General features: G+C 44.4%; 1 protein-coding gene across 3 annotated transcripts in view; it reads right to left on the bottom strand.

Annotated features, from left to right (window-relative positions):
* Sh3rf3 (SH3 domain containing ring finger 3) overlaps window positions 1-20,566 on the bottom strand; it is a 358,300-nt gene extending 337,734 nt beyond the window's left edge. For all 3 annotated transcript variants that reach the window (XM_069988660.1, XM_069988662.1, XM_069988661.1), the window contains exon 1: window positions 19,993-20,566. In XM_069988660.1, coding sequence (XP_069844761.1) covers window positions 19,993-20,556 — 564 coding nt within the window. In that variant the 5' untranslated portion in view covers window positions 20,557-20,566. The remainder of the gene's footprint in view (window positions 1-19,992) is intronic.
* Between the last annotated feature and the right edge of the window lie 3,036 nt (window positions 20,567-23,602).

Raw genomic sequence — 23,602 nt, 5'->3', positions numbered from 1 at the left:
AGGGAAGGGAAAGTGGAAGAAAATTAAGGGTTTTCTTGATTGTTTGTGTTTGCCAGTCCTAAGGCCTCAAACTCAGGCCTGGGCTCTGTCGCTGAGCTTCTTTTGCTCAAGGCTAGCACTCTACCACTTAAGCCACAGCACCACTTCCAGCTCCTCCTGTATATGTGGTACTGGGGGATCGAACCCAGGGCTTCATGCATGCAAGGCAAATGCTCTACCACTAAGCCACATTCCCAGCTGAAAATTAAGGTTTAAGAACAGTAATAATAACAACAGCTCACACTTGTTCCAACAGTCCACATTCTTGCTCCACTGACAGTGTTTTCTCATCTCTTTTCACCAATGAGATATCTCTGCCCGTGGCATCTCAGAAGTGAATGTTCTCTTTAGGATCCACCTTGCATATGAGGACACTGCAGCCCAGAGGCCTCGTTATCACATCCAGTGACTTACCTAGAGAGGCACACAAAGGGTATGTGAAGGGGAGGCATAAGCCAGGCATTGGACCCCCAAGGATCCACACTTTCCATGACCTTCCCACACGTATACTACCCTTCTTCCCAACCAGCTTCTCAGTCTATGGAAACATCAGCACTGACCACCACATTCCTGGGCCCAAGAAAACTAGCACTTTGACTGAGTTCTGCTTGGTAACACAGGACAGGCTTCATGGACAACTTGGTCCTAATCAATAAACTTACAAACCTGGGACAAAAAAACAAAACAAACAACAACAAAAAAGAGCCAAGATCTGGAAAACTACAGCATAAGAGTTCTAGGGGTCTTCACATAGTTGATGAAAACATAGGAAGGCACAGAGAGTTGTTCAGCCATGAACCTAAAAAGTGCTGTCCCCCAAGGGACAGTCTAGTAGGTGAAGGATACCTAAAGGAGCAGGACACAGCCCTGCACCAATCACCATGGGCTTCTCTACAACATCTTGCAGAAGGAGAAAGCTACAGTCTTCAGGAGATAGTCCAGTGGTGTTTCTCAGAAGGAACAGCCTATTGTGGGGAATGTCAGGGCAGGCAGGTTTCTTGGGGGCAATGTGGCAGGTGGAGCAGGACTATGGAACCTCATGCCTGGTACAAGATCTGGCTGACTAATGAAGAGCTAAGATAGCCAATGACAACCAAACAACATTTGAAGGCAATGGCCTAGCCATCAGCACAGGTCAGCTAGAATAAGTGCAGTCAGGAAGGAGTATGGGGTCCAGGCATGGTGTAGTCTCAGAAGATGCAGAAAGGAAGGCATTCACTATCCCAGAACTTGGGGACATAGACTGAGCCACTAAGGAAAAATTCTCCGACACCAGTATCTGATCAGGCCTCAGCACTTCGTTCTGCAAGGGGCCCCGAATGACCTGGAGCTCCCTGATTATCTTGTACTTTACCTGCTGGATCTAGGAACTGAAATGTGGGGCCCCCTACCTAAGGTCAGTACTGGTTGTGCCCACTCCTGAGTTCTTCAGGACCTAGCTATGTCAACCTCAAACCCCCCAATTCTGAGGAGAAAAGGTGTAGGATAGCCCTGCCTTAGCCATGTTCCTCTGTGGTTCAGATTCTACCCAGGCACCTGAGTCATTCAAATTCAGCCAGAAAGGCAGTTGTGGCTCAGATGTGTAACAGGAACTGCAGATCACACAAAGGAGGCAAGCTGAAACCAGCTTATCATTCATAGGTCATGGGGACCCAAATCTCTCTTAATCTATCTTGCCCTGTTTCATCTCTAACCAAATCTAAAATGCTACCTTTCTTACACTTGTTATTAGGGTTCAAAAATTAAAACAGTAAATTTTCTTTTTATATACATTTTTATTGTAAAGATACTGTACAGAGGGGTTACAGTTACATGCGCAAGGTAACGAGTCCATTTCCTATGGAGCATTGTTACTCCCTCCTTTGTTTTTCCCTTCCCATCCTTTTCCTCCCTATCTCCCCAACCCCTCCCTCCCAATCCCCCCCTAAAGTTGTAAAGTTCTTTTTCAACATACTGTCTTGTACATCTCATTGTTACAATGGGTCATCCTGTATCCTTTTTTCAGCATTTTAAAACAGTAAATTTTCAAACACTGGCATCCAAACATGATATGCTTCCCTTATTTCTCCCAATGACATGATCCAGCCCTCACCCATCTGAAAAAAAATGCTCAGCACATACAAAGCCCAGGTGTCAACATTTGTAACAGGAAGGAAATAGGAGTTAGAAGACAAATGGGAAGAAGCAGTGGGAAAATGAAGTCTGCTAGCTATGACATAAGGCAGTTTTGTGGGTTTTTAAAAATAGCTTCCTACGTTTATGCATTTTCCCCAGCTGTACTGAAGTGTAATTGACAATAAAAACTGGATATAATTAAGGTATACAACATGATGATACTGTGAAACTATTACCACAATCAAGATAGTTACCACATTCATAGCCTCACATAATTTTTTGTTACATGTGACAAGAATACTAAAGTGTGTTTTATAACAACTTTCAAGTGCAAGGTATGTTATTGTTAATTTTAATACCAGGCTGTGCATTAAATTTCCATAACTTATTCATCTTAGAGTTGCAAGTTTCTACTATTTGGCTACATCTTTCAAATCCAGCACCCTTTAGCCCCTGGTAACCACAGCTCTTCTCTCTGCTTCTGTGAGTTTGACTTCTTTGGAAGTAAGAGACAGGGCAGTATCTGTCTTTCTTTGTCTGACCTACTTCCTTTAGCTTTGTGTCCCTAGGTGGTTCATCCATGCTGTTACACATGGCACAGTTTCCCTCTTTGTTAAAGCAGACAAGATTCCGTTGCATACAATTTCCCTATCCCCTGGTAGACAGGTGGACTGATTCCATGTCTTAGTTATTGTGATAACTACTGCAGTAACAAGTATACACAGTATTTATTTAGGGTTCTGATTTCTTTGAGACTTAAGGTAGTTTTTATCCAAACTTTAGTCATTCGTGTCTCCTCTTCACAGTATTCATTTCATATCTTTAAACAGACTCCCTTTTTATTAATGTATTTTTCTTAGCCAAACTATGCTATGATTTTCTAAATGCATCCCTCAAAATAAAAAATGACCATTAAAACAAACACAGACATTAATATAAAACATATTCTCCAGATGCTGCCTAGACCATCTGGCATGTCTCTGCCCTGAGGTACCATGAGTCTCAGGTCTCTACCAGGAACACCAGCACCCCAGAGTTCCTACTCCTTTGCATCCTATGCAGGGTCTTTCTCTAGCAGCTGGAATGACAGTTTCAAGTTATGGACATCCAAGTAGAGGATCTCTACATTGCCTCTGTCGACACTGTAATTGTCATCTTGAAACTAGGCATCCTTAAACATTCCTCCAGCTGACAGAATGTTTCCCATTTAAGTTTAAAGAGTTAACATGTCTGCCAAGCATTGGTGGCTCACACCCTAGCTACTCAGGAGGCTAAGACCTGAGGATAGCAGTTCAAAACCAACTTAGATAGAAAAGTCCATGAGACTCTTGTCTTCAATAAGCCAGCGAAAATCTGGAAATAGAGCTGTGGCTCAAGTGGCAGAGCACCAACCTTGAATATAAGGGACTCTGAGCTTAAGCCTCAATAATGGCACACACATACAAATAAGAGTAACACATTCCACTATGGTAGCAACTTTTCTCCATTATCTACTGACAAGCTGACAGCACTTTCTTCACAACAGTCCCAGTTCCCTGAAAGGAAAGGCTAACAGAAAAAAAACCCTAGATTTTCAACATCACTATCCACCAAAATCACCATAAGACATCACCTCACCCCAGTCAGAATAGCTATCATCAAAAACAAAAACAAAAACAGTATTCTGGTAAGAATATTTAAGAACAAAAACTCTTACATATTGTTGGTAGAAATGTGAGTTATTATAGCCACTATGAGAAATAGTAAATGGCGTTTCCTTTAAAAAAAAAAGAACTAAAAATAGAAATGCCATGTGCATGACTGAATCATATACACATTGCTAGCCATCCCACCCCCGGGTACAGATCCAAAGGAAATTAAATCAATATGTGGAAGAGACATGCACTCCCAAGTTTATTGCAACACTATTCACAGTGGCCAAGATAATCAATCTAAGTATCCATCAACATATGAATGGATAAAGAAAATGTGGTATATTGACATATGGGATACTGATTCAGTCATAAAAAAGGACCAAAGTCTTGTCACTTGAGGCAACATGCATAGTAAAATTAAAATGAAATAAGTCAAACACACAAATAATCTCATTCATATGTGGGATCTACAAAAGCTAATCTCATAGAAATTAATAATTGAGTGATGGTTGGTTATTACAGGCTGGGAATGAGTGAGGCAGGGACATGGAGAGAGTTGGTTAATGGATGCAAAGTTAGATAGGAAGAATGATTTCTAATGTTCTATTGCACAGTGATTATATTTAATAATATTAATACATTTCTGTATTTCAAAATAGTTACAAGCTTTTTAATGTTTTTCACATAAAGAAATTATAATAGCCAGGCACCACTATCCCATACCTATTATCCTACTACTTAGGAGTCTGAGATCTGAGGATTGTGGTTCAAAGCCAGCCTAGGCAGGAAAGTCCATAAGAGTCTTATTTCCAGTTAACTACCAAAGAGCAAGACATGGGGTTATAGCTTAACTGGTAGAGCATCAACTTTAAGTGTCAAAGCTAAGGAACAGCACCCAAGCCCTAAGTCCTAGGGCTAGTAATAGCACAGTACACATGTATTGCACAGCGCGCGCGCACACACACACACACACACACACACACACAAATATTGGAAGTAATGAATGTGCTTATTACCCTAATTTGACCATTTACACGATGTATCAGAACATCACAATGTATTCCATAAATTGGGACAATTACTCTGTGTCAGTTAAAAATATAATAAAGTAAGGTAAAGAAAATTGGGCAGATCACTCATGCTCCACAAAGGCTTCACTCAGCTGACCTCATCAAGAAACTCCAGAAAGTAGAACCTAGAAATATGTCCCCTCTGAAGTCCTCCCAACAAAGACCTGAGTGGTCACTCACAACAGACTACCTGGCTCACTATGAGCCTTCAAGCCTAGGTAATGGCCTGTCTTACTGTAGAGCTGGAGCAGACTCAATCTCCACCACTATGCCACTGAGTGGAGTATTTAGGAGGAGAATAGGAAGACCCAGGTTGAGGAAGTCATAAGACATATATTTGATTCTAAGTCTAAACCTACACTAATTTCAAAGGAAGGGCCCAGTACCAGCTCACACCTGTAATCCTACTACTCAAGAGGCAAAGACCTGAGAATTAATTAATTAATTAATTGAAAATAAAATCAGAGGAAGCACATTCTGGATAGAATAGAACATATATGTAAATGTAAGGGGCAATGTAGGATCAAACCCAGAGCCTTGTATAGGCTAAGCAAATACAACTAAGCTGCAGCTCCAACCCACATTTTAATTTTTAAGAAGAAAATACAAGCTCACAAATAAACATTTGTTCCTGAGAAGAGCCATCGTAGAAAGAGATTGGTGGGGAGACAGAACAGTTGCTGAAGGAATAGGAGCCGATAGTGTGTCAAGTCTCAAAGACAAAGAAAACCCCTCACAAAATACCAGAAGCAATGCAGCTCCAGCCAGAGAGGACATAAGAAATAGCCTTGTCTAGGAAACAGCTGGAAAGCCCATGGGACTCTAAGACTCAAGAGAAAGGATACTGGGTGGGCTAAGCAGGTAGAAGACAGTTAGATGCCTGTGCCATTTGTAAAGGCTATAGAGGGGAGGTGACCAGCCCACTAAATATACTTGGGGAGAGCCCAGAAGGTGGCCACTGGGATACCCAGAAAACAAAAGCACAACAGATAAGGATCCCTTGTCCAAGCTGGATATCCTCCTAATCCCCTCCTGCTTTATCTTGGTCCTACCCACTATAGATAGCATCAGTAGACTATCTCCCTGGGCCTCTCAAGTGAATATCTCTCTTTCTCCAGGGAGATGCTAACTTGAAGCTGTCTTCTCTCAAGATTCACCATGATTCCTAAGCATCACTTACCCTACCCTGGATTTGCACTGTAAATCCACATCTGACCTCATGACAGAGACATACAAAGTCTTGTTGGTACCTGCAAGGAGCCAGCTGGAGGACCAGTGGTCTTGGCAGCCACAGGACTCATGGCAGCCCATGACGACCCTGGGCACCTGAATTTAAGGCTTATATAGGGCTCCTCCCACCATCCATCCCCCCCTCCATACCCTCGCCAACCTTAATGTGGTAGGTAAAGTGTCTGAAGTGCGTGGCTGAGCTTTACTCTGAGAATCCAGAGCAAGAGGGACTGAGGTAGATTAACTGTTGCCCCTGGGAAGCTAGATGCAGCCAACTTTAAAAAAAAAGCAACAAGGCAGGAATTGTCAGGAAATACGCAGCCCAGAAGGGATAATGAAGAAATAGTACAAACAGCCAGACACTGCATGGAAGAGACAAAAGAGCCTCAGCGTTGATGATCTGGGTTGTTCCCAATATCATCTCCCCTGAATGAAATTGCCTGGCAACTGATCACAGAGGATGGGTCCCAGCATGGTACCTACTTCCTGACTGCCCTCCTGCAGTAGATGCCACCCACCCAAGGGGATCTGACTATAGGTATTTTTTTTTGTCAGTCATGAGGCTTGAACTCAGTCTGGGAGCTGTCCCTGAGCTTTAGTGCTCAAGGCTAGTACTCTACTACTTTAAGCCATAACTCCACTTCCAGTTTTCTGATAGTAAACTGGAGATAAGAGTCCCAAAGACTTTCCTGCCCAGGATCCTTGAACTGTGATCCTCAGATCCCAGCAGCCTGAGTAGCTAGGATTACAGGCATGAGCCACCAGCGCCTGGCCCACTGTGGGCATTTTAAGTCAAGATCATCACAATCCAGGTTGGCAGACTAAAGTTAGAGAAGAAAGTGGTTCTCATCCTACCATGTTGTTCTTGGTATACCAAGAGCCAATCTTCTGGTGCTGATGGTCAAAGATGATGCATCAGTTTGGGGACACAAAGGAAATGTTATTACTAATGCAACCATACATCATAGACTGGTGATTAACCTTATGAAGAAAGAAAAAAAATTCTACTTCTTATAACTCCTAAATTTTCAAAAGCAAGAACTTGCTTAAGTTTGGGGTAAGCAGAAAAGAATCCTTAGTATGTAAAAGTATCACAAATACAGTTCACAAAGGACAAATGAATCCCAAATCAATAACAAAACCTATCAGATTTTCATGAATATATCAACCATGTACACCAACCACACAATGCCAACACATATCAACCACGAGCATCAACCATGTACACCAATCATAAGCACCACCCCGTACATCAACCATAAGCACCCACCGTGTGCATCAACCACAAATATCAAACATGCACATCAATCACAAGGATCAACTACAGCCAACAACTACATACAACAACTACAAATACCACCATGAGCATTAATCACGAGTCCTAACATGAGCACCAGTCATGAGCATCAACTACAGAAACAGTCCTGAGTACCAACCAATGTGTGGCCTTTAGAAAAGATGCAGTGGTGACTGAGCTGAAGGAGACAGTGGCCAGCAGGAAGAAAGTGTATCTAAGGCATAGAGAGAAAGCCTTGTTCTTGTGGCATGTCTTATTCCCCCAGCCTTTTCATTTGAGTTTTGAGGGCATAGTTTGATATTTCATGTTCCCCTACCTCTGGCTAATAAACCATTTATTTTTTATCTGTGCCAATATTAGGAATGAACTCAGCGCCTGTCTCTTAGCTTTTACACTAAAGATTAACACTCTATCCCTTGAGCCAAAGCTCTAATTCTGTTTTTTGTTTGTTTGTTTGTTTGTTTGTTTGGGGGGTGGTTAATTGGAGATAGGGATCTCACAGACTTTCCTGCCCCAGGCTAGCTTCAAACCAAGATTCCCAGATCTCAGCCTTCTGAGTAACTGGGGTTACAGATGTGAGCCACACACTAAGGGCTTTTTTTTAAGTAGGGTCATTGAAGACAAACAGGTTCCACCTGCCTATGATGTAATTTTCAATCAAGCACTGGTGGTGCCCTAGACCCTGGGACTCCATCCACACAACTGCAGACACCAAACTTCTAAGGCATCAAGATACAGATCTTAGTCACATGGGTGACTTTTGGAGCAATCTACTGGTTAATAGCAGCTAATCTATGCCAAGTGCCCTTTCACTTGAGAGTAAGTCACAAGAAAGCATTCCTAGAAGCTCTGACATCCACCACTTTAGTTGAGATGTTAGTTGTAACATCTTTAAATCCAAGAAAACTTCTATTTTTGTGCACAGGTCAAAGCCATAGGTCAAAACTCTGTTGAACAGAAATACTATATAAACTCCTAGTTCCACAAAACTGTATTTTTAAAAATAACAAAGAAAACAGATGCTCACACTAGAAGCTTTTCCCTGCTATGGTCTGAAATGTAAAATCAACAACAAATCCTGTAAGAGAACACTGCTCTTTTTTCTTAGGAGTATAATCATGGGTCAGCATCTAGGCTTCATCTGTACATTTTCAGATCAAAATTTGGCCCAAACAATTACTGCAAGTGATAAAACTGGCCTCCAGGTATTATGAGCTGAGTAGAAAAAGGATCAATCTCATTGCTTGTCTTTGCTAAAGGGACACTAGTGCAGCATAGACTATGTGCCTGATGCATTCTTAGTACTCAGTAATCATCACCTTATACAAGGGCATCTGGCTTTCCCAGCCCCTTTGTGTGTGATAAGGGAAGAGGGTATAATTTCTAAATTATGTAGAATGTGGTATATGCTTATAAAGCACTAGAGATTTCAAAGGTTGATCCATAAATAGTAAATATCAGGATCCATTTAAACTACAACTATAACTATGCCAAAACTCTAAGAAGGCCAGGACCATTTCTGGATTTTTGACATATGTATATCTCAGGGCCTAACAAAGTGCTTGACACTTCAGTATTTCCTGGTAAGTAGGGATGTGTGGCCTGAATAAATTACTAACCTCACAAATTCTGGGTCATACTCCAAGAGCAGACGTCAGACAAGGACAGCTCTCCAGCTCCAGCTCCAAAGCCACCACTCACGCTGTAGGTTCTTCATGGAAGTGAGTATGCACACCCACCTAAAGGACAAGGGGGCCCGTTTCTCCACTGTGGCAGAAGGGAGTTACTGGGAGAAAAGGGAATCGGGGATGAATCTACAACACAGCCTGCTCAGGAACTATGCATTGACCTCACTCTAAAGAACCAATTCAATGTAGCACAATAATGCCTGAACAGTTCACCAAATTTGCTGGCTACCTTGCTAGCACCAAGCTTAATTCGCAAACAGCTTGAAGCACAGGCAGTAACAGCAGACACCAGATATTTTTTAATGAACTCTCAAGCTTTAATTTTTCTGTGCACAAAACTGAAACATCACCTTATCCCTACATGTTTGGTGTAAACTTTTATGTAAGAAAAAAATATTTGTATCTGCTTCACAAAATACATTCAAATTTCATTCATCAAGCAGAGGTGCTTATGCATATAAAACCTTGGGAAGAATGATATGTACCTCAAAGTGACTGCCCAAGGCCCTTTTAGATCATTCCTTACATTCAGTAATCATTTGGGGAAGGATTTTTTTAAACCTTTCTAATCAAGCAGTAACACTGGAAGGCAAAGCTGCAAAGGATTCAACTTTAAAAGCAAAAGCAACCACTGATTACAGCTAACAAATTCCAATGAGATTTACTAAACTCCAACCACTTCTAGAAATATACCTAAATTCCACTCACCTTCTATTTAATATGTCTGGATTCATCCTAATGAATGTGTGTGTGTGTGTGGAGAGAGAGAGAGAGAGAGAGAGAGAGAGAGAGAGAGAGAGAGAGAGAGAGAGAGAGAGAGAGAGAGAGAGAGAGAGAGAGACTGACTTTCATTAATGTAGCTGAGTTTCTAAATAAAAAAACCCAAGTAAATTTCACCTAAGGTGCTGTCCATGCTGAAAGAATACTTCTGAAATTTGGGAGAGCCAGACCCTGGCAGCTCACATCTGTGATTCTAGCTACTGAGGAGGCTGAGATCTGAGGATCACAAAAGTCTCCAATTAACCACCACAGCAATGGAAATGAAAGTATGGTTCAAGTAGTAAAGTGTCATCCTTGAGTGAAAAAAAACTAAGGGACAGTGCCTTGATTTTGAGTTCAAGACCAGTACTGCCACACACACACACACACACACACACACACACACACACACACACACACACACACACACACACACACACACACACACACACACACACACAAAAGACGAAAAAAATTTGAAAGAAGTTGCAAACAACGGGCTTAATACATCTAAGTTCACTGTTTTGGCTGCTACAGCAGAATCCATCTGATCACATCACCTTGGGGACCACAGCAGAAGAACCAGCAATAGGTAGACAGTATGTGAAAGGCAGTGCCTAGGTGGCTAGCTTCCTCCTCTTAAGGAAGCCAAAAAATCAGCAGCAAGTTTTCTAAGAAAGTATCCAGTTGTGTGAGAGAGTATCCAGTTGTGGAAGAGACCTCTTCCATGCATTCCTACCATGATGTATGAAAGACTCAGAAAGCAGAAGTACATATACATTAACATGACAGTAGGAGAAACAATAACAGCTGGGAAATAACTGCAAAATCCTTAACTCCAAATCCCAACAATGCCATCTTCCTCATCAGAGAGTCCCGCCAGGGGGTGGGGTGTAGCCAAGTGATAAAAGTTCTTGTCTAGCATGTTACAAGGCTGTGGCTTAATCCCCAGCACTGGGAGGGAAAATGCCAATAAAGAATAGAAATTTAAAACATGTTTTAAAGTCTCTCATACGACTTCTATTGACCTGAACACACACAGTGAATCCTAATACATCTAAACCCACATAAATTTTTGTGAGCATTACCCACATATCCAATTAAGCACAAATGCAAACATCCTGATATCTCTGTGCTTGTACATAACTATTCTATCAGTGAACTGGGTAAACACATGTTGAGTGGAAGAGAAAAACATCTCTTCGTGGAGGCTCAGTGAGGTCTTTCAAAAGACAGCTCTGTGTCTTAACACGCACAAGCCATCAAGGACTGAAGTATATTGAAAAGGAGGCAACAAACTGTGATATAATCCAAAGCCTGCAAATACTTTATGAATCTTTGCATTTGAACATTACTCAGTGTTCAAAGGGGAGCCCACATTATAATGTGCTAACAAAACCTTTAAAATCACTCACCACTACCAAAAACCTTTCTCTTTTTTATTTATGTAATTTTTATTATCTTTAGGTAGTTGTATGAAAAGGTTTCATTCATCATGTCATCTTATGAGAACAATGCATCTTGATCCATTACTCTCCCCCATCTCTCTCAACTGCAACCAGCCTCTCAAGTTACATAGTCCATTTTCACATATGTACACTGAGTATTATAATTGAATTCATCAACTCTTCCTCTCTTCATTTGTCTGCCTTCCTTCCCTTGATCTCTCCCCTCCCCACAACACATTTCAGCTTCCTGGTATTCATTGTGTTAAACTGTATGTTAGTTGTTCGAAGGAGTTTACACCATTGCAGTCTACCCCTGTGTATACTGTACTTTAGTCAATATGTGTGCGCATATATGCATATGATCCTTGACACCCAATTTTATAAGGCTAATTGAAATTCTAATAGATACACATTAAGTGTGAGTTTCTTATTGACCAAATCTGAAGATCTCTCAAGCAAGGCAAATCTGATAAAAACTGATCTTGGCCTCTTCAAGTGGTGCTATAAAGAGCATTTTCTTCTAACCAAGTGCTTGCTAATGCCTTAAAAAAGGTATCTTTAAAAAGATCATGCTAGCTATAATAGAGATTAAATACAGGTTGAACTGAAATGCACACTAGAAACAACTGAATAATTTAGAACCAATTTTATCATTCTCCAGCAGGCAGCTCAAAAGGCCAAAATGAAGAAGTAATTGGACAGAAGTCTGCTTCGCTCCATCACACCCAGCAGCCTGATTTCAGGCAGTTGTAGATAAACTCTTTCCCAAAGCTCAAAGAGGTGGGCTCATTGTCTGGAGATCCCACCAACTAGGAGGATCAGCAAGAGAACGGCATTGTTCTCTCCTGCTGTCTTTCTTACATAATTTAAACTTTGTTCATTATAATCATGCTTGTAAAGACTGAGGACACTGTCTGTGATAGCAAAGATAAATCTAGAGGAGTGTCAAAGGTGAAACAAGCTGGTGCTAGTGGCTCATGCCTGTAATTCTAGCTACTTAAGTGAAGCCAGCCCAGTCAGAAAAGTTTATGAGACTCTGACCTTCAGATTACCACCAAAATTCTGGAAGCTGAGCTAGGGTTCAAGTGGTATAGCACCAGTGTTAAGTGGAAAAAACTAAGGTACAGTGCCTAAGACCTGAGTTCAAGCCCTAATTCTGACATAAATTAATAGTGAAACAGACTCCAATAACCATTTGGCTTAGATACCCATTACTATTCTATAATCCATTCTCCATAACACAGGCATCTGACTCTAAAGGAAAAGAAAGTTTCAGACTACACATCACACACATGCACACACACAGAGCTATCATCATATACACACACATCCATACAACATACACACACTTATACCCTTAACTTAGAATACTAAATACAATGAACCTGCTAGCAGAGACCCTGTGAGAGGTTTCTGTTTGCTGTAAGAGACTTGAGATTTACTTATTAGTCATTTCAATTGACAAGACTGCCAAATCTGTATGTATCTCCTACGTACCAGGATCTCAGCCAATGCTATAGATAGAAGTCCTCATTCACTGATAAGAAGGCATAGCAAAGTAAATCCACATGTCCTAGAGTGCATAGTAAAGAGAAACAGCCAAGATTAAAATTACCTGCAGTGGGTCTCCTGTTCCTCCCCCGCACCCCCAAAACACCTTGGCCACCAGAGTCTCCTCTCCTCCCTTCCTTCCTCACAGGCCTCCCAAGGGAAGTCTTGAGTCTCCGCCACAGGTAAGGAAGATAAACCTGAGTGTCAGCATCCCAGCCTAGCTACAGTGGGTCCAGGACCCAGACAGGACACAGGACTAACCCAAAACATGTGTCAAGGTGGCTAGGCCATGCTTTGCTCACCTACTTGGAGAACAGGAAAGAAGCATTCTTTCTCTAATACTGAAAACATTGTCCTTGTTAAGATCTGGATGGCCAGGCACTGGTGGCTCCTTCCTATAATCCTAGCTACTCAGAAGGTTGAGATCTGAAGATCTGAGGATCAAAGCCAGCCCAGGCAGGAAAGTCTGTGAGACTCTTATTTCCAATTAATCATCAGAAAACTGGAAATGGTGCTGTGACTCAAGTGGTAGAGCACTCACCTTGAGCTGAAGAGCTCAGGGACAGCACCAAGGCCCAGAGTTCAAGCTCCATGACCGACCAAAAATAAAAAAAAAGATCTAGAGGGTAAAGATGAGACTAAGTGGCAGAGCAGACAGACAGATGATTGTAGATCCTATAACAGTGCCAATGAGCTGGCCGGCCTGGCCCCTTGGACTCCTGGCCATCACACGCTTCTACATAGCTCCTGGTTTTACAAGATGGCAGCCTCAAGCTGAAAATGTGGGTCAGGTTAAAGTGACTCAAATATACAAACCATTACTCCTTACGTTTGAGACTCTAACCACTAATTGCCTGAGAAAGACTCCTTTAGGGCTGGGATGGTGGATCAGTGGTAGAGTACTTGCCTTGCATGCATGAGGCCCTGGGTTCGATTCCTCAGCACCATATAAGCAGAAAAAGCCAAAAGTGGCGCTGTGGCTCAACTGGTAGAGCACTAGCCTTGAGCTGAAGAGCTGAGGGACAGTGCCCAGGCCCAGAGTTCAGGCCCATGACAGACAAAAAGAAAAAAGACTCCTTTAACCATGAAGACAGGCACCCAGACCAAGTTTCCTCTTTCTATTTACATGCCTGTTAATTATGTGCCACTCAGCCAAAGGAAATTCTGAAACCTTTATTTCCCTATGTAACTAGCTACCTCAGTGAGTTATAGTAAAGAACAGATGAGCTGTGTGTAATGGTTCATGTCCATAATTCCAGCACTCATGAAGCACTCATGAGACAGGAAGATCACTAATTCATGGCATTTGTGGTTACCCTTAGCTACATAGCAAGGGCTGGGGGGAGAAAAAGGAGGAGGTGGGAGGGAAGGAAAGGGAAGGGGAGGGAAGGGAAGGAAAGGGAAGCGAAGGGAAGGGAAGGGAAGGGAAGAGAAGGGAAGGGAAGCGAAGGGAAGGGAAGGGAAGGGAAGGGAGACAGAGAGAAAGAAAAGGTAAGGAAAAGAGGGAGGGAAAGTAGAATAAGCCAGATGAGATCAGCTTAAATCAGTGATTCAGCTCTTATCCTATAATAGACAATTTAGCACATGGTACCCTGTAAATACTCAACGAATAGTAATTTAAATGTTACTACTAGCTGCCAGCTGAAATACAGCACTGTTATACGTCCAGGTTACTGTTTCCATACTCAGGACCTTCTGAAAAGGACTACACTGGGTCAGAGCTGTCACAGCACCACCAGCCATGAGCTGGCTTGTCTGGTTATCTTCAGGATCAAAGCATGCCCCTGTGTGCTAGCCTTTCCCTCTAGGAGTCCTAATTACATCCAAGACCACACCATAATAGTGTTACAACCTTACTTCCATACAGAACAGATGGACAGATGAATGAAGTTGGAGGACACATCCTTGCCTGTCAGTCTCCCAGGCCTCAAAACAGTTTCTGCAGCAGCCACCTCTCAAGATCATTTACAAGACGTTATGTCAAAAAATGAACTTTACAACTTTGGCCGAAGGGAGGGTGGGGAGAAGATGGGAAGGGATGGTAGGGGAAACAAAGGAGGAGACAACAATGCTAGATAAGAAATATACTCATTACCTTGTCCATGTAATTGTAACCCCTCTATATGGTATTTTCACAATAAAAAAAATGAAAAAAAAAAGATTGGTGTAAACCCTTCTTAAAGCTACAGATGCCAAAGTGCCCAAGCCTTTGACATTTATTTAGCAGACAGAGATTAAACAGAAAGTGTCAAGAAGAAGACTGTCAAGTGCCAATGACCAGACAACAGGTTAGTTGGCTTCTGAACACCATTAGGCATCATCTGCCCCAGCCTCTAGTTAGCTGGCTGCTGGCATATTCCAGTGTGCCACTGCCTCTGTAAGGCAGCCTAAGCACTCACGTGAAAAGCTGCAGGCTACAGCACCAGAAAGTCTGCACTTAGCAGAAATCTGTCCCCCTTATTCCTAACCATGTTTATGCATGTTGTATTCATAATGTTAAAAATACATTTTAATTAAATATTATGTAACTAAGGAAGTTGAGTGCAAAAAATGTTGCCCCTTGAATACCAAGAGAGCTACTTAGGAAAATCACAAAAGGTAGGGTGCTTTGAAGTGAACAAGAACATAAACATTACAGAGGAGGAATTATTTTAAATCTTGAAGGATGTGCTATTGAGAATCTTTGGTAGTCTCTGAGTTCTCATTCCACTTGGTTAAAAAAAAAAAAAGAAATGGTAAGTGGGTACTGGTAGCTTAAGCTAGATAAACCACTTGGAACTCAAAGAAAAATCCTCAGTCCCACATCCAAAAAATGATGAAAGGTATGTTCACGCAATGAAATATTTAAGGTGTATAATTTTTATTTTTCTCTGGTTTATTTTACTTTTACCACTAAGAGATATAGAAGAGATTTTTCATATGGGTCCAATTTAAATGTATCACCATACTTCAAGATACACAGCCCTAGCTGGATGTGGTGATCACACTTGTAATCTGTTACTTCAGAAGCAGAGATCAAAGGGACCAAGGTACAAATCCAACTTGGACAAAAAAGTTAATAAGATCTTATCTCAATCAATAAGCTGAACACAGTGCTTCACCTGTGTCATCCTAGCTACCTGGAAGGCCATTAGTAGGAAGATAATAGGTGAGGCTGGTCCCCAGCAAAAACCTGACACATAACTAAACCAATAAAAGGATGGACGCTTGACTCAAGTAGTATAGTGTCTGCCTAACAAGAGCAAGAACCAGAGTTCAAGCTTCAGGATCGCCAAAAAATAAAAAAAGGTACACAACTCTGGACTAAATATGTAGCTCAGTAGTACAGAACTTGCCTATCATTTGTAAAGCCCTCGGTTCATTTCCCAGCATTGTTAGGGGATTAAAAAGTTATTGTGTTCTAAAGCCTACTTTTATATTATTAAAGGCACCCAAGCTTTTCTGAGTCCTTTAATTTGCAAATATATTTTCTCTTAAATCCTCCACTTTAACTTGGCTGACACCAGATAGGCTCTCCTGAGAGTGAGTCTGGTTTCCCTTCCCCACAGTTTATGTCAGCTCCATAACCAGAGCCCCAGATCAGTGCGTGATATAGTACAGGTACTTGTAAGTTCAGTGTATGTCCAAATACAAAGCAAGGAAAATTCAAAAAGGATTCAAATCTATTCCAAAAAGAGAACTGTTTTATATGTGGATCCTTAGTAAATTTATCACATTAAAAGCAATCCTTTAATTACTAAATTTGATACCACAAAATCCTTTTTTGTGTGTTTTAAAGTCCTGAGGATGGAACCCATGACCACAGGTTCATTAGGCAAGTGCTCAACCGTTGAGCTCCATCCACAGTTTCCTAAGACACTGCCCAAAACAACTCAATCAGTCCCAGTGTAGAGAGTTGAAGGAGCTCCATTACAAAATGTAAAACCAATAAACAAAAATGAGCCTGAAAAATCTAGTGTACATTAACAAGTTCAATAGTTGGAGAATGAAGGAAGTAACAGTAACAGCATTAGGCAATATGTACTTGTAATTTGGTATAAAATTTTTAATTGATTCCAAAAAAGGCCTTATGCTAAGTGGTTCAAATGAAAACTAAGGCTCTGCTCACCAGAGTAGAGGACTCCGTAAGTAGGCTGGTGACAGATAACCAAAGCCCAGCTGAAAAAGATGCAAGTGAAGACTTTATAAAAAAAAAAAAAAAAAAAAAAAAAAAAACTTCATGAACTGCAAGTGAAACAGAGCTTACTTCATTTCATACATGATGCTATCTAACATCCAGTTATAACTGACTTAGTACAATAAGCAGCTAAGCAGATGCTTATCTACATTCCTGAAAGAGTTTACAAATCACAGTTATTTCCAAAGAAGATTTGAGAAGCTTCTAATCTGGAAAATAGAGAACTGTCATATTTCTCTGCTGTTAGGTTATATTTGGTGTTTGCTAAATGTTGGAATGAATGTCTATCTGTTGACATGAAGCAACACTCAGGGATCAGAAAGCATTAGTGCAATTCCAGTGAACAGTAGAATACCAGAAGCCTATTTAGAAGTAATTTTTAGCTGAAGTCTTTAAGCAAATAAACACATACCTCTATTTCAGTCCCTTTCCCTTCTCCAACCATACATATCTCCCTGGAGTATACATTAGGATACAATAGTATGCATCAGGTAATACTATTACCGAGAATGGTAATATAGGTACAGCTTTTGGGACCCACAGTTGACCAAGACGATTCCTAGGACTACTCCATGCGTAAAATGCTACATGGGTATACAATTTCCACTTCCACTATTTGTTCCTCTGAAAATACTCAAATACAGCACTTGATTTAATTCATATTCTTTCTAAAACCCAAACTTAGTCCCTTTGAGATGAGCTGTGCAGAAAGCCCTGCACTCACGTTGACCTAACAAAAAGAAAGCAAATATGTGTTAGACTCACTACCTAGTTACCTGGTAGGCAGAGATTAAGGGACTGAAGCCTAAGCAAAAAAAAAAAAATGTTCAGGGGACTGCATCTTAACCAAAGGCTATACATGGTAGTACACACCTGTTATTCCAGCTATGGGGGAAGCAAAATATCTAGGTATTATGGTATGTGCTGGTCATACCCATATCCATGGGGATTACAGCCCAGGCCCACTCAGGCCCATCAGGCATAAAGCAAGATCCTACCTAAAAAATAACCAATGCAAGAAGCAGCTGAAGACGTGCTTCAAGTGGAAGGTCTGAACCCTATCAGAAAGAAGGAAGGAAAAAAGAAGGAAGGGAGGGTTCTAAGGTTTGTAAAAGCCCCCAAAGTCACAAACAGTCTATATTGCCCATACAGAAAGCCAACCAGTCTCAAAATCTAGTCACCAAACATCCATTCCTTGTTATTATGCATCATTACTAAATGTAACCAATGTCTACCCCTTTGACAAGTCCTAAAGAATGCTATAAATGCCATGGAGTTCCAGAAGGGCCCTAAAGCTGTGCCTTTCATATTTCAGAGGTTAACTCTCAACCTCCACCAAACACCATTCCCCAAGATCAACTGAGAGGACATCTGTAAATACAGCCATCAAAAGGTGCCAGCACTTCACCAGAAGAACAGTTCCTAAAATCATATAATTATTAAAGCAGAGAGGGCTAACCTGCTTATTCTGCAAATAAAAATATTTAATTATAATACCTTAGATCAAAAACAGCAAGGGTAGAAAGGAAAATCTTGCAAATCTCTAACTGGAGCATTTGGCTGTTGTTTTTTTTTTTTTTTATCACAATTGAAACCAAAGGAAAAAATTCCTCTTCAGCAGTGATCCCAAGTAGGACTACTTCTTGACTTTCCTTGACTGATCATTCTTGCTGATCCATAGGAAACCCCAATTCAGCAGTGCATGGCATTTAACTCAAGATGGACATCTCATTTCTAACCCTGGCAGTGTTGCAGTATTGAGCAATTCAGATGCTAGAAGTTTCCAACACACTTCAGGATTATACTTATTGAAAGGACTATGTGCCACCAACTCCTTAAATGGTCAAAAGTAGAGGAATCCAGTTGTGTTTCCTAAAACAAGTAACTTCAGTAAATCATTCAGTAAATCACTGTCCTTTTTAACCTTTAAATGTGCGTTTTTTTTAAATTTAAAGACAGTATACAATTCAAGTACTTGGTGTCCCACTCCAACCAGCACCTGTGAGCTACCCTAGTCCCCAGTTATAAATTCCCAAGACGCCAAAGGATGTATAATGGCTTGGAAAAAGTAAATTTTGAAAACAAGTCACTGAAGCCTCCAGAAAAACAGAAGCAAGGAAGGCTGTACAGTGTATTTTCACACACTAACAATAATAATAAAAAAAATTTTTTAATGGTCCCCTGAAAATGCAGCCCTGACTAAGAGCCCACGAATCAAAGCTTGGTGACTAGAACTGCCAAATCCAAGCTATGGGGTGAATCCAAGTGTTCTGAAAAACCTCCAGGTTAACTCTTTCCTGCCTATATTCTGCCACACTGAGTCCCACTCATCCTCTCCCCTCTCCTCCCTGGCTATACGGCAGGAGGCTAAGTCTTCCTGGCAACAGGACCAGGAAAACACATGAAGCAGTACCTTGCCTCTGGATGGGCAGAGGGCATGCACAGGAAGAGTCTGGGGATCCAGGAAAAAGGGACTTTTTCTGGCGAGTTGGAAGGATGATGCAAAGTTAAAAAGGCTAGACCAAAATAGGGGTGTTAGTAAGCAGCTGAGAGAAGAAACATCTATTCTGAGGGAAAGGGGGGTGTTGACTCACATCTGAACAGGTTTGGGGGTGCCATGGGACCAGACACACCACTGAGTGCAGATTCCGGGACAGGAGCTGTAGGGGAGAGGTTGCGCCTACATTGGGTGTCAACTAGAAGTCCTGGGTCAGGGTTTGGCACAGCAACACCTTAAGGTGAGCGGGAGGGGACTCAGATTGTCAAGAGATACGTCCAGGAGTTGGCACACTGGAATTGAAGAGTGACTGGCACCAAGTTCCTGGAGAAAAACCAAGTTAGAGAAAGAAAAGCCAAACAACCAAGTGGGCCAAGTTGAGTCCACCTCGCGTCTCTGCTGTTCCTCGCGGTTGTCCCTACACCCACGTGCCCACACGCACTCACTCCCACACACAGTGAAGCCAGGCTCTGGAACACAGTCCTACCTTGGCCGCAGGCACGCTCCGGTTGGTGGCCAATTCGCACAGGCTGGAGGTGGCGCTCCCCAAAGCGGCGGCGGGAAGGAAGACCGGGGATCCAGGGGCGCTGCCCGCCGCGCCTCCCCCACCACCGGCTAGCCCGGGGGACGCACTGGGGCCAGGGCGCGCGGGAGGACTGCCACCAGGGCTGGTGCCTGCGCGGGGCCTCTGGCGGATGCCGTCCAGCAGGCGCACGAGCAGGATGTTAGCGGGCAGCTCGTCCACGCCGCAGCCCACCAGGATGCGGCACTCGGGGCAGCGGAGCTCGTGGCGGGAGCACACGATGCTCTCCAGGCAGCGGCGGCAGAAGGTGTGCTGGCATGGCAGCACCTTGGCCGTGGTATCCAGACGCTCCAGGCACACGGAGCACTCCAGCAGATCCAGCAGCGACGACTCGTCCATATCCTCGCCAGTCCCCTCGGCCGCCACCCGCCGCCGCCGCTGCTCGCCCGGCCTGTCCTCGTCCCCCTCGCTCTGCGCAGCAGCGGCGGCCGCCTTGGACGCGCACAGCCAGGACGCTCCGAGCAGCATGGGGGAGGCGCCCGCGCCGGCCGCGCGCGCAGCTGCCGCCTAAGTCCGTGCGCCGGAGAGGGGCCCGCCTCGGGCAACGGGCATGAAGACCGTCCCTGCCACGACTTCCTTCACCAGGGCTCACAATCTGGGGCTCCGAGCGGCCCCGCCACGGTGCAAAGTGGAGAACCCGCCCGGCCTGCGTGGCAAGGCCTGGAGTTCTGCGAGCAGTGCGTCCACTCCGGCCAGCCGAGCCCGCCCAGTCCCGAGCGCGGCGCCCGCCGCTGTCACTCCACCTGTCCCGCCGGGCGTCCGCCCCGCTCCGAGGGCCGGACAGGCGGCCCCACACGAGGTTCAGCGGGCTCTGAGCTCAGAGCGGCTGCTGCCCGCCCCCGGGAGACCCGCGACAGGAAGTGCGGGGAGCGGCCGGCCGGGTCCCTGGGGAGGCCGAGGCGCGGGGTGCGAGCTCCCCAGCGCTGCCGGCGAGCCGCACCACCCCCGCGGCTCCTCCATGCGCCCCCCTCCGGCCCCCGCCCCCCTGGCCCGCCTGCGAAGCCGTTGCCTCCGGCGGGTTCGGCTGGACTGTGCGCCCTCGTTCTGGGCCTCGAGCACGTGCGCGGGGGGCGCGCGGGGGGAGGTCGCAGTCAAGGAGGGGCGATCTGGGGGCACGCCGATGACTGGCCCGGTCCCTGGGGCACCTCCAGGGATCCCAGAAACTCCTCCTGCGTCTGTCTGCTAGGCCCTCTCTCCTCTGGGCGCCCCCACTCTTCTTGGGGGTCTTTTCAAGCCTCAAAGAGGGACGTTGCTTGCCAATGGTGCTGCGAAGGAAAGTTTGGGCGACGTTATCCCAACTGCTTTCTTCGCCAGCGCTGGCGAGCGGCGCAGGAACACAGCCGACGCCCAGGCATCCTCCCCCGACGACTGGTGCTTGTGCCGGGGGGCCTCTGGCGGCGGCGCTCCCGGTCGTGTCCTCTCTCCAGGCGACGTGCAGGAGTGACAGCTGCGGGGGGTGTACCGTGAGGCGATCGGGCTGAGGAAGACGTCCTGGGGCCGCTCCGACTCCGGTCCACCTCAGCCTGCTCTCTCCCCAGTCCTGGGTCCCCAGCTGCCGCCCTAGCCCGCGCACCAGCACCCAGCCCGGTGCTGCCGTGCGCCCTGCTCCGCGCCGCGCCCGAGGCGGCGCAGTGACAGGCGCCCTGGCGCCCGCTGCGGCGCGGTCTGGTGAGCCCCGCTCCGGATTTTCCTCGCGAGGTTCAGAGGAGGGGGGGGATTCGCGCTCTGCTTCCCGAAGACCCGGCTTCTGGGAGCGTCAGAGCAACGGAAGTACGTTGGAGGACCGAGAGCAGCGGGGAAGTTTGGCGATGGGCTGCGGTCGGTGACAAAGATTCCCTGCCGTGCGCTGCCCCCTCGTGGTCACTTCGGGTTCCCACCGCTCCGGGTCCCATCTCCAGCCAGCTACAAACCCGGGACTGGTTGGTGGTTGACACAACCAATTCTTACCAGGGCTGACATTAGAAGTGGAGTAGATGGCCTGCCTAGAGGAGGGACTGTCCTGTCGTTTGATGAAGCTAAGTGTCGCTTTCCTAATTTTTAGGGAGAAAAGCTCTATTTGCTGGTGCTTATACATTCCAAGAAAGTGCCATGCATTATTTAATCCTGTGAGTAATGATGTTTAACTTCATTTTTACAAATAATGAAGGGGAGGCTCGCCGCTATGAAGCCATTGGGACGAGATTTTAGTTTTGGCATCCCCAGACCCTAATGGCCACACCAATAGAAGTTGTCTGTAATCTACATATCTTTTATACTGCAATGTCATCAGTGCCTTGGGCACTGCCTGGTATATGGTAGGTACTCAATAATTATTTGTTGAATGAAGGCATGTCTCAGTCGTAGAAGAGAAGTGTGTCTCAAGTGGTAGAGCATGAGCCTTGAATGGGAAAGGACAAAGATAACCATAAATCCCTGAGTTCAAACCCCACAACTGGCACGTGCATGTGCGCGCGCGCGCGCACACACACACACACACACACACACACACACACACACACACAGAATGCCTCAGTCTTATCACTAGTGATCTGAATGCAAGCTATCAGGCTACAAGTCCTTGGAAATTTTTATCCTGGTGGTAGCAGGCAGCTTTCCCAACCTAGATATCTCCCAACCGCATATTCCATATTCACATCAGCTCTAGCCATGGTATGAGAGATAGAAGACAATCCTTGAGTTGCCTGGCTTCCTTCAAGGCTGAAGGAAAGAAACACCCCCAATAGTGCACAGAAGTACATGGGCCACCTTTTGCTCTCAGTACCTTCTTCAGGAATACCCAAGGGGTAAAGAACGCAGAATGCGTACTCCAAGAGTGGATAATGAGTGCTCAAGGATGAGGAAGAGCATTAGCGGTGACTTCTTTAGGCCCAGGGAAGGCTGACAGAGAGCAGGAGTTGCCCATATTGACATGCCCTGGGTACTTTCAGTTGCAAGCAACAGAAACCAACTTTAAAAATACCTTAAAGGGAGCAGACTAAGAAGCATCACACAGGACTGTAGGCTAACAGTTGGGCCAGATTACTAAAAAATCCCCAGTAAGTCTTGCTCTTCTCATCTTCACAAGATGACTCACTCTTTCCTAAACTGGCATCAGATGCCTCTGCTTCCAACTCACAAAACAGAAAACGTGATCAGAGCTCCATGAGCATTACATCCAACAACATTAACTACTGACAAGAGGCTCACCTGATGCCATCACAGCTACCAGTTTTATAATCCTATCACTAGCTAGCTTGGACCAGTAGTTGTTCTCTGCGTCTATAAGACAAGATCTTATAAAATCTGGCAGCTCTCTGAGGACTCACACTTCCAGAGGAAGTGGCATACTAGACAGTCAGTACACAGATAACCATGCCAAGAACCGGAGACCATATCCCTAGGTCCTTCATTGTTATGCACAATCAAAACCAAGAACAAATGCAAGACTGATGTATCCCTCTCAGCTTGAGTTTCTATTGCTTCCATCTTGCCCTATCAGCCTCTACCTTAGCCAAACTTCCACGGTGCACACAGA

The sequence above is a fragment of the Dipodomys merriami genome, unplaced genomic scaffold (assembly GCF_024711535.1).
Source record: "Dipodomys merriami isolate MVZ:Mamm:240054 unplaced genomic scaffold, mDipMer1.0.p SCAF_36, whole genome shotgun sequence".
In the NCBI taxonomy this organism is placed as follows: Eukaryota; Metazoa; Chordata; class Mammalia; order Rodentia; family Heteromyidae; genus Dipodomys; species Dipodomys merriami.
This window is presented reverse-complemented; position numbering and strand designations above follow the sequence as displayed.